The sequence below is a fragment of the Schistocerca serialis genome, chromosome 2 (assembly GCF_023864345.2).
Source record: "Schistocerca serialis cubense isolate TAMUIC-IGC-003099 chromosome 2, iqSchSeri2.2, whole genome shotgun sequence".
In the NCBI taxonomy this organism is placed as follows: domain Eukaryota; kingdom Metazoa; phylum Arthropoda; class Insecta; order Orthoptera; family Acrididae; genus Schistocerca; species Schistocerca serialis.
Genome location: NC_064639.1, coordinates 505,891,629 through 505,903,763, shown reverse-complemented (window position 1 = coordinate 505,903,763; position 12,135 = coordinate 505,891,629). Strand labels below are relative to the sequence as shown.

The 12,135-nt window shown below is 42.8% G+C and overlaps 1 protein-coding gene across 1 annotated transcript in view; it reads left to right on the top strand.

The window, feature by feature from the left end:
• Positions 1-2,397: 2,397 nt before the first annotated feature.
• The window catches only part of LOC126456153 (gustatory receptor 5a for trehalose-like), a 93,125-nt gene continuing 83,387 nt past the window's right edge, over positions 2,398-12,135 (top strand). Inside the window, exon 1 of the mRNA XM_050091907.1 lies at positions 2,398-2,463. Within this exon, the coding sequence (XP_049947864.1) occupies positions 2,398-2,463 (66 nt within the window). The remainder of the gene's footprint in view (positions 2,464-12,135) is intronic.

Below are 12,135 nucleotides of genomic sequence, written 5' to 3'. Positions count from 1 at the left end.
CGTTCATAGGAACTCTTTTTCTCTGTATCCAGTCAGGAATCCTCCCTGCAGTTTGTCGGTTGTATTAGTGTTCACCCTGTATGAAACATATAGGGAGACATATAAAGCAGACTACAGGTATGTAAGTATATCTGGGATCTCTTCTCAAAGTGCTGGATTGATGCCAACCAAAACTGGCACACAAACAGCAAACTTTACAAGTATCAGTACACTGTGGTTAATAATGTACTACCTAAAGTTGGACTGGAGATACATGCAAATAAGTGTTTTTTTCAGCCCTTGCCATACAGTCTGCCCTGCATAACAGGTGTATGTGTGGAAATAGCATTGACCTGGCTTATCGATCTGCTTTTCAGGGCAGCCTGCACATCAGGGACAAGATATCATTTTCCAGTACGTGAAATGTAGGCTGCCCCACACAACAGGTTTCTGATGTAAGTAGTATTGGCCTGCTTTATTAGGCAGTTTTATAGAGGTTGCACATGTGGATGGTCATGACTGGGGGAAGGTTGAGATGGACAGAGGAAGGGACGGAAAAAGAGAGGAAGCAGGAATGAATGGCTAGGGAGAGAGGGGTCAGGAATGCATGGTCACAGAGGTGGTGGCAGTAGGCAATGGATAAAGAGAGGGGCAGGAAAAGATGATTTGGGGGAGGGGGGGAGGAGATGAACAAACAGAGAGGGAGGAGTAGATAAAGTGACCGAGAGAGTGGGAGGGAGGAGACAGATAGGTATAGGTGAGAGGATGAGGTGGACAGCAAGATGTAAGAAGGAAGATGTGGACACAGAGAGAGGGCAGGAAGAGGTGTGGCCAATGTATGTGTCTAACACATATGTGGATGAAGCCATATGGGAAAGTCTATTTGTGTGTGTGTGTGTGTGTGTGTGTGCATGTACAAATAAGTATGGAGACAAGGGTAAAAAAGTGTTTTTTCAACTACTGCCATATAGACAGCTCTGCATGACAGGCATGTTGCGCTGAAGTAGTATCGACCTGCTTTATTGGCTGATTTTGCAAGGCATCCAACACGTTAGGGTCAAAAAGTGGGTTTCAGACTTCTTACGTGTAGGTTGCCTAGCATGACAACTCAGTTCTGAAAATTGTATTGGCCTGATTTACAGACATGTTTTGTAGTTGCTGCACATGCAGATGTGAAATGCTGGCGGTAAGCTGAGATGGGTAGAAGGGGGAATGGGAAAACAGAGGTGGCAGGAGTGGATACATGGAGGGAATATATATATAGAGAGGCAGAGAGGCAGGCAGGACGAGATGGAGGAGAGAGGAGAAAAAGAGAAGGGGAGGAGGAGATGGATGGAGAGAGTGTGGATGTGAAGGAGGCAGACATAGAGAGGAGGCAGAGAAAATGGAAGAGAGAACGGTGAGAAAGGGGCAGGCAGAGAGAGGGGGAGATGTACAGAGAAAGGGGTAGGAGGAGATGATCAGAGAGAGAGATGAGGCTGAACACGGCTGAAACCTTGAGGAAAAGGCTAGTACCTCAATAAAATTTCGTTCATGTGATATCATTGTTCATCTCTCATTTTCCACTAGCAAAACGCCAATGATTCAGGCAGTTGGTCTATGAGCTTGGAGCAAACTTCACACAGTGCGTATAACAGATAGAGATACAATTGTGAAATCGAATATAGAGGGAAAAGAAAATATTTTATTTTTTAACACCTCTACGCCGGCGTGTACCACCAGTGGCTTATACTTGACCTTTCGACTGGGCGGTGGGAATCACCGATTTTTCACGCTCGACTTACCAATTGTCCTACTTGCAATACAATAACGTTTGATGTGTTACCTATCAGTCAGGCGTAACGAACATCTTTGAATATAATTTTATGTGACTCTTTAACTAGAGATCCTCCAGAACAAATATGTGATTAATTTAATGTAAAATTATTTTATGTGATCTGTCATTGTCTTAAAAATAAAAGTTCAATGTATTAAACTAGTGGCCTAGAGCGTCTGAACACGACCGCCACACCACAGCGAGAAACAGCAAAAGCAATGCCACCAGGTGGAGAAAAGCACGAATAAATGCACCACTCCACTGCGATAAGCACAATTCTCGGCATCGGCATGATCATGTTAAGGCCGCAACAACGTCGGCATCATTAAGGATGCAGCGGAAACTCAGACTGGTCGAGGAGTGGGCAGACATCTTTGGAGAACCTACTGTGTCACTCGTTTATCGCGAACATGAATCTCATTATTTAGGTGGTTCACTGAGTGAGAAGTTTGAAAAAAACGCTTCCAGTCATTATATGGAAAACCAAGGGTCATAGTGATAAATTTTTAATTTAATTAGAATTTTTTCTGCTTAGAAATACTTTTTCTTCTATTGCACAGCTGCTGTCCTTCTGGAAACGGCTGACATCGCATGATTCCGTGATGCCTATGGGAGCTACAGCTCTGCCTGGCAACAAAGTAGTAGCGTGGGAAGCTGTGGGCCAAACGGTGAGTGGCGTGCGTGGCTCAGAGAAATCTCTTTGGACTGCAATACTTCTATTTTAGATGTTGAATTTATTAGATTTGTCCAAGTAGCTTTTCTTAAGGTACCCTAATATCTGTATCGATAGGTACACCAACAAGTATACATGTGTCTGTAGTTAACTTTATACCACTGATACTGGACTGGAGATGATACTTTTAATATTTTAGCGTCAATAGCAAAAGGAAATATTTAATAGCCTGGGGAAAAATAATAACCGTTCACTGACAGTTTCATCAGGAATGTGTATGCGAAATCTGCATTTCATAGTACACGGGAATCATAACTGCAGCAGTAAAACGTTAAATCCATGTGCAGTTTATAATGACGATAGCAGGTTTCGGCAAAATGTTCAGGGTGTTTCAGGTGAAATTGTAAATACTTTGCGAAGTGATAGTACAGACTGTTCCCAATAAAATTTCCATATAACGTGTCCAATTTTTATTGGTCACAGTGATACAACTGTTAGAATGTACCCAAATAGTCACACAAGGTTTCAGCAAAGGAAAATGACTTCAATGCACTTTCGAATTCCCTTGACAACGACAGATACAGTCCTTCGGAGGTGGTCTTGAGTTTTGCTTACTAGTGCAGTACTGTTAACACTCCGATAGATGAATATATCTCTTGTGTTTACCTGTTGTTTGTACAGATTGTCTTACAAACACCCCGAAAGGCTAAAATCTACTGAGGTAACGTCCAGGGACTATGGTGGTCGAGAAACGTGACCATTTCTATCAATCAGTCTTCCTGGGAATGTTAGATTTGGATGATGTGTCACCTTATAAATAGCTTGTGCAGGGGAACTATGAAAGGAAGTACCCACTCTTGTAGTCAAAGGAAGCTCTTCCAAAGATGTTAAAAGTTAGTTTTCAAGAAAGTCTTAGATAACATGTTTCTCTAAGGCGATGTGTTAACACATTGCCTGTCACACAATACTACATACACTACTGGCCATTAAAATTGCTACACCAAGAAGAAATGCAAATGATAAACGGGTATGCATTGGACAAATATATTATACTAGAACTGACATGTGATTACATTTTCACGAAATTTGAGTGCATAGATCCTGAGAAATCAGTACCCAGAACAACCACCTCTGGCCGTAATAACGGCCTTGATACGCCTGGGCATTGAGTCAAACAGAGCTTGGATGGCGTGTACACGTACAGCTGCCCAAGCAGCTTCAACACGATACCACAGTTCATCACGAGTAGCGACTGGCGTATTGTGACGAGCCAGTTGCTCGGCCACCATTGACCAGACGTTTTCATTTGGTGATAGATCTGGAGAATGTGCTGGCCAGGGCAGCAGTTGAACATTTTCTGTATCTAGAAAGCCCCGTACAAGACCTGCAACATGCGGTCGTGCATTATCCTGCTGAAATGTAGGGCTCCGCAGGGATCGAATGAAGGGTAGAGCCCGGGTCGTAACACATCTGAAATGCAACGTCCACTGTTCAAAGTGCCGTCAATGCGAACAACAGGCGACCGAGACGTGTAAAAAATGGCACCCCATACCATCACGCCGGTTGATATGCCAGTATGGCGATGACGTATACACGCTTCCAGTGTGCGTTCACCGCGATGTCGCCAAACACGGATGCGACCATCATGATGCTGTAAACAGAACGGGGATTCATCCGAAAAAATGACGTTTTGCCATTCGTGCACCCGGGTTCGTCGCTGAGTACACCATCGCAGGCGCTCCTGTCTGTGATGCAGCGTCAAAGGTAACCGCAGCCATGGTCTCCGATCTGATAGTCCATGCAGCTGCAAACGTCGTCGAACTCTTCGGGCAGATGGTTGTTGTCTTGCAAACGTCCCCATCTGTTGACTCAGGGATCGAGACGTGGCTGCACGATCCGTTACAGCCATACGGATAAGATGCCTGTCATCTCGACTGCTAGTGATACGAGGCCAATGGGATCCAGCACGGCGTTCCGTATTACCCTCCTGAACCCACCGATTCCATATTCTGCTAACAGTCATTGGATCTCGACCAACGCGAGCAGCAATGTCGCGATACGATAAACCGCAATCGCGATAGGCTACAATCCGACATTTATCAAAGTCGGAAACGTGATGGTACGTATTTCTCCTCCATACACGAGGCATCACAACAGGCAACGCCGGCAACTGTTGTTTGTGTATAAGAAATCGGTTGGAAACTTTCCTCATGTCAGCACGTTGTAGGTGTCGCCACCGTCGCCAACCTTGTGTGAATGCTCTGAAAAGTTAATGATTTGCATATCACAGCATCTTCTTCCTGTCGGTTAAATTTCGCGTCTGTAGCACGTCATCTTCGTGGTGTAGCAATTTTAATGGCTAGTAGTGTATTTAGAGAGGAAATTTCTTGAAAGTGTTTGTCTATAAAGACGTGCAGATTTTCGACAGACCACAGATGTGAATTACGGACATTCATTCCGTCACGAATGAAAGTGGCTCCACTGGAAAACAGTATTAGTAGGATTACATGGAAATTTGCATTTAACCAACGACAAAATTACAATCGTGTACTTCCATCTCGAAGGAGGCCGTGCGTACGACATGTCCGCAGTATTCTTGTACGTGAAACACAGATACGTGTAGAAATTCTGCTTGTGCTTTTTGAAGGACCACGTTCTACCAACCGAATAATCTCTTCCATTTCAACCATACTGTGTTCATTTGCACGTTCAGATGAAATATGACTGCTGGATTCTGCGCCAATTTCACTCAGTTTACGGAAAAGGCGTGTTTCTATATCTGAAAATTCAAGTTTCGCGCCAGTCCCATAAGTGTGGTGCAAGTGCCGCCATTATTAAGATGCAAGTCAGGTTTTCTTTAAATAAACACTGTAACGGTCGTGAGCGTTAGTTACATATGAGATTGGACATGGTGAGCTGAAGTCAGTCAAGAATGCCTTTAAGGCGACAAAGACGCCATTATCAACATTCCATTGTTTGAACTAGGTCTTGTAGTAGGGCTACGTGAAGCTTAATGTTCCTTCTGCTACACTGCAGAAAGACTTGGCAGCAATGTAGCTACTGTACATGATTGCTGGCAGCGGTGGTCATGAGAATGTGCGGTCGCAAGAAGACTGGGCTACGGACGGCCACGTGGCACCACCGAGAGGGAAGACCGTCATGTTCGGCATATGGACCTGGCGCATCTGAAACAGCAATCTGAACAGCAGATGGCACCACAGTGACACGAGGAAATGTTACAATCGGTTACTTCAAGGATAGCTCCGAGCCATACGCCCTATACCGGGCACTCCACTGACCGGAAACCACCGTCGTTTGCGGTGTCAAGCGAGAGCTCATTCAAGGGCAGGATGGAAGTCTGTTGTGTTTTCTGATGAAAGGTGGTTGTCCCTCAGTGCCCCTGATGGCCGTATGTTTGTTAAAAGGAGGCCGGTTGAGGAGCTGCAACCAACCTGTCTGCGTGAAAGACACACCGGACCTACACCTTGGGTTGTGGTCTGGGGTGAGGTTTCTTATGACAGTAGGAGCGCTCTCGTTGTTATCCCACGCACCCCACATGCAAATTTGTTCGTCAGTCTGGTGATTCGACCTGTTGTATTGCCATTAATGAACAGCATTCAAGGGAGTGTTTCCCAACACTCTAACGCTCGCCCGTATACCGCTGTTGTAACCCAACATGCTCTGCAGAGTGTCGACACATTGCCTTGGTCTGCTCAGTCACCTGATCTGTCTCCAATCGAGCACATATGGAACATCACCGGACATCATCGGACGACAGCGTCATCCACAAACAGCATTAGCCGCCCCTGTATTGACCAACCACGTGCAATGGGCATGGAACTCCATCCCCACAAAATGACATCTGGCAACTGTACATCATAATGCATGCACGTTAGCACAATGTCTTCAACATTATTAATGTACCAGCATCTCACATTTGCAATGGCCCACTACGGTCGCAGGTTCGAATCCTGCCTCGGGCGTGGGTGTGCGTGATGCCCTTAGATTAGTTAGGTTTAAGTAGTTCTAAGTTCTAGGGGACTGATGACCTCAGATGTTAAGTCTCATAGTGCTCAGGGCCATTTGAACCATTTTTGCAATGGCTTATCTCGCGCTTATGTTAACCTGTGATGTGCAATGTTAGTCACTTAACTATGTTACCTACTCATATTCCCGAAATTTCATTACCCTACGTTAATTATTTTTTGGTGTTGCGATTTTTTTCCTTCAGTGTAAGTGCGTCATTCATAACCGATGCAGCGACATTGATCAACAAACCACGAGCAGATTCAAAGCCAAGAAATTCAGTTACGTAAACTGAAGCACAACTTCACAATTTGAACGTTCAAACGAAACCGACAGTCGATAAATAAACCTGTGACAACTGAAGTAGTAACACGCGAAGTGGAAATGTGTCCTTGTAACCAGCGGTATCTCTGTAACCGTAAGACTTGATTACATTTTATTAGGAATGTTTCATTCAAAGTGGTCTATACTACCAACTTTTAAAAAATCTATTTGTCTTTAAACACCCTATTGATTATGCATCATCTACCGTATAAAAGTAGTTCGGATATTCAAAAGTATATGAACTACATGTAAGTAGAGGAAGGTTTTAATAACTTGGTGAAACTGTATTGGGAAGTAATCTGTCTCTCATCTGAGTTACACGCATTTTTTGTGTGCAGCAGCTGAAGAGAAATATATTCTCTCCTAGATGTCACACGACAGCCGGAGCAATTAGCAGAGCAAGCACTTTTTCTAGAAAAAGTTCTTCTGGCGATCCTGGGCAAGAAGATGCTGAAAAATATTTTATTTTTGAAGAAATGTAAAGACCATGCCAATGGAAAGAAAGGGTGAAAACATCTTTAGAGATATAGTTGTGCTTTTTAAACACAGAGAGCCCTCTGAAAAAAAGAAAAATCCTGCTGGAACCGGTAAGTCACGAAGACCGCTCTCCCTGCATGGTACAAACAAGCAATAATTTATTTATTCGGCGTAGCAACTTTAGAAGATTGAAAACGTCTTTTCTCGAACGCTATATACACAGTCATGTGACAGACAATTTTTTGTACGTTTGGAGTATTTGCTCTTTACTACTTACACTTGTATATACAGAAGTTCATGAAAAAATAGCGTGATTTAAAATTTCGCCTCTGTTCAACTTGACTGACGGAAGGAATCGGAGATATGACACACTGTTAATACTGATGTCATGTTGCTTAATATTATTACCTCACATTTGCTTTATTATTTTATTAGGAGGTACAGATGTTTTATACTAGAAATATTTTGTTGGTTTTAAAGATGATCTGGTTAAGGCTTAAAAATGAGTTTAGGACACTACTGTGAACACGGCACCTTTAACTTCCACATGCTGTCTTCCTTAAGTCAGTCATATACTTCATTCTGTTTCTGCACCTTGAATTCTGGACACTATATTTAATGTCTGAAAGATATTTTCTTACTTTTAGTGCAGTTATTTTGTATATGTTCTAATAGTTTTATTTTTATCTATATCTAATCATAATTATGAAATTAGTTTGCTATTTTAGGAGCTGTTATTTCATATTCATGTTAAAATTTTTATTTTTATCTAAATGTAATCACTACCAAGAAATTATTACAGTAGAAGTCCAATAACGAAATAGTTCACATTGGAGAACAAGCTACCACTCGCCTATAGATGATTGTACAAACATAGTTTCTCAAGTAGTAGACATATACACATATCTGTGAATGGTAGTCTCATCTCCCTTTTGAATTATAACAAAGAAATTAGCCTCCTTTGAGCCCAAGGACACACTGAGCAGTTTACTGGCTACATCGTTCTTAACATTTCAATGAAAAATCGATTGCTTTTCTTACTAGGCGATTGCGAGGTGTTACAGAACAAGAATGTGCACTTAAAATTATTTAGTGTGTGACAGATGGGTCCATATGATGGCCCTGACTTACCAACCCATATAACTGACTGGTTGGACTATTCAGAGTGTCATCGGTCCTGTCCTAGATTGTAGAAGAGGAGACACTGAATTAATTCCATCTTTATGAACGTAGACGGTTGGAAACAACATCTTCAAACAGATCAAACGACCCGCTTCTATCATTAAGACTTGCTTGCTATCGAATTTGAGTTATTGCAAAATCACTGCGGCTACGTTGATAAGTAATCCACTTTAAAGACTGCAGTGTTGCCGTGCACTCTGAAGCAAGCAACTGTAAACTTCGTTGTTAAGCCGCACTTTGTCGCAGAGGTTGTATTTGTTGTCGTATCGATCGATATCCAGCAACGGTGACCTCACAACAGGGGATGTAATAATCAGAAGAACAAGCATAGTATGGAGTGCTTTTGGTTAACGAAGTGGGATAGACATACGGCTTTGAGTACGATCCAGAAAAATTACAGCTACAGAATAAAACGTTTGTTTCTTTACAGTGACGTATTTGCTGTCTTGACAGACTTTAAAATCACCAGAACCATGTAATACCAATACAGGAACCAAAACAAAGTTGCACAGTCCATTTATAAATGGGAGTATCAAACGGTAATTTGTTTTGTGGGCTTCAAGGGGAACAACGATGCAAAATTCCGTGCTGAATTGGTAGAAGAGTAAGGCAACAATGTATCGTTATACTACTCAGTGGTTAGCCGACGCAGAAGTTTCCAGTGTGATCAAAAATGACTGAACGACGAAGAAAGAAGTAGTAGGCCGTCTCTCTGTGAAGAACTGGGTATTGACAGAGTAGTGGAGGTCCTGGTGCTCGAGGACCGGCTTGCCGCAATCGATGCGATGGTGGGAAAAGTGAAAACCAGTCATGAAGTAGTTTTCAAGTGCTTGGACGACATTCTGAGCACGACAATGGGCACCGGCAGCAGGGTTCACCAAATGTTCGTACCGATTCAGAAATCCTATCGAACAGAGGAAGAGCGGAAACGTTCTAGCTGTGTCTTTAGCTGCTTAATCACTATGAATGAGTGCTGGATGTATACAGCGGGTGGCCAAAAATATGGAAACACAAAAACCGGAACAAATTACGGTGCCCAATACGGTGCACGAATCTAGCTGGGGCCGGCCGGAGTGGTTTAGCGGTTCTAGGCGCTACAGTCTGGAACCGTGCGACCACTACCTGTTCGAATTCTGCCTCGGGCATGGATGTGTGTGATGTCCTTGGGTTAGTTAGGTTTAAATAGTTTTAAGTTCTAGCGGACTGATGACCTCAGAAGTTAAGTCCCATACTGCTCAGAGCCATTTGAATTTGAATCTAGCTGGCATTCAAACCAGCCTCCAGTTGTCTCGAAGTGGATGAATACGAGTGTTGTATGGTTTTCAAGGGAATTTCATATCTTTCTTCCTGAAAGACAATGGTAAGTTTAGGTACCGAAGACGGAGGTGAATAGCGATCACGCATTCTTCCCTGCAAAGCAGACCGCAAAGTTTAAAATGTATTGGAAGCTAGTGGCAGTAATGGCCAGGGGAGATGTGACAATTCATCCTCGTGCTCACAAAACCAGTCCCGGACGACGTGAACTTTGTGAAAATGAGCCCTGTCGTCTTGGAACACAGCTTCACCATTGGGGGACGGACATTGTACCATGGCGTGGACTTGATCAGCCAAAATTGTCACATAATCCTTGTCAGTAATTCGACTTTGCAGAGTAACCATAGCTCCCATGAAATGGCACGGTACAACTGCCGAGGCCATCACCGAACCGCTGCCATGTTTCACTCTTTGGACGTAACCTTGGCCAGAAGTTGGAAACAGTGTGAAACAAGTCTCATCCGAGTAAATGACATTCTTCCATTGTCCAGGTATTACGACTTTGTCTCCAAGTTTTCACGTTGCGGGCATTTGCATCACTGATGAGTAGTTCAAGAATTCCATCTCGACGTGAAATTCCCTCCTTGTGGGGCTTCCTTCGTGTTTGGTGCGGACAGGGTCCTCGAGTGCGTCATTCAGTTCTGCGGTGACTTTTGCAGCTGTCGTCATTTTATTTTTCGGCACATTCCTTTACAATAGGCGTTTTTGTCAAACAAAGCAAGATAGGTATTGGGCATGAAGCCACCTTGCCCATGTAGCAAAGCGACTTAATACCCAATACCTATTTTGTTTTGGCTGACAATATTTTAATCACTGCACGACTCTATTATATATAATTTGTTGATAGTATCACCTAGTATCGAGTGCCTTACGTATTTACTTCATTTTCGTTCGTTGTACACATAACTCTAGTATTTTCTTGATCTCTGTTTATGTAACATAATACATTAACCAGATAATATTGTTCATACACTGGTACGGGATATCATCATTCTTTTCTTGCAACGGCGTGCGCAGGGTACGAGCGGCACTCTGGCGGTCAAGTTCCTCCAACCACTTTTCGCCTTGCGTAATCCTGACGTTAGCGCTAACAGAGAGCGCTGATTACATGCAGCAGTATGTTTTCTTTCGTTGTGACTTCTTTAGCTATTTTTTTATAGTTTTTGTATTATTCTGTGCACTATGAAAGCTGTTTATTACTTATGTCATTATCTATAATATTGGCACTTGAGAATATGTCAATTATTGTCTCTTAACACTTCATCTTTTAACAATCTAACTTTTGTCGTGTTTTATTTCATTATTTTTTATTACTGTAATGCATCTTATACCTTATAAGCCCATTACAAGCTTTGCCGATTGTGTCCCCCCTTCATTTTACATTGTTCAATTAATCATTGAAGACTTGTGTATGCCTACAGTAGCGACATCTGGTGAACTTACAACACAAACATCTTGCGGCCACCTTACGGCAGTTTGTTTTGAACAGTAGCGCTCCTGAAAAGATGACTCGTGCATATACTGTTATTTATAAATGTTTAACGATGCTGGTGCTGATTTTGGATCTAACATTTCGCGATGTCGCTATGGCGGCAGTACGTTAGGACATTTTTTTTTTTATAAAACAGGTATGCCTCATCATATTTAAAGCTCACAAATGTATATGTATGTCAGTAGTACATTTCAGTATGGTCTATTTTATTGTTTTAAGCTGTAGACAATCGGCTAGTGTATTTATATTTTTCCACATTTTGCTGCAGATCTGAAGATGGTCATAATAGACCGAAACCGGTAATATGTTGAGACATCTCCTGTACAGCAACTTACGTAAATTTAAGTATTAACTGTGTTTTTCTTGACACTTCCTAACAGATTAAAACTGTGTGTCGGACCGAGACTCGAACTCGGGATCTTTGCCTTTTGCGGGCAAGTGCTCTACTAAACAAGAGCACTTGACCGCGAAAGGCAAAGGTACAGGGTTCTAGTCTCGGTCCAGCACACAGTTTTAATCTGTCAGTAAGTTTCATATCAGCGCACACTCCGCTGTAGAATTAAAATCTCATTCTGGAAACATCCCCGAGGCTGTGGCTAAGCCATGTCTCCGCAATATCCTTTCTTCCAGGAGTGCTGTTCTGTAAGGTTCGCAGAAGAGCTTCTGTGAAGTTTGGAAGGTAGGAGATGAGACACTGGCAGAATTGAAGCTGTGAGGACGGGTCGTGAGTCGTGCTTGGGTAGCTCAGTTGGTAGAGCACTTGCCCGCTAAAGGCAAAGGTCCCGAGATCGAGTCTCGGTCTGGCACACAGTTTTAATCTGTCAGGAAGTTTCAAATCAGCGCACACTCCAC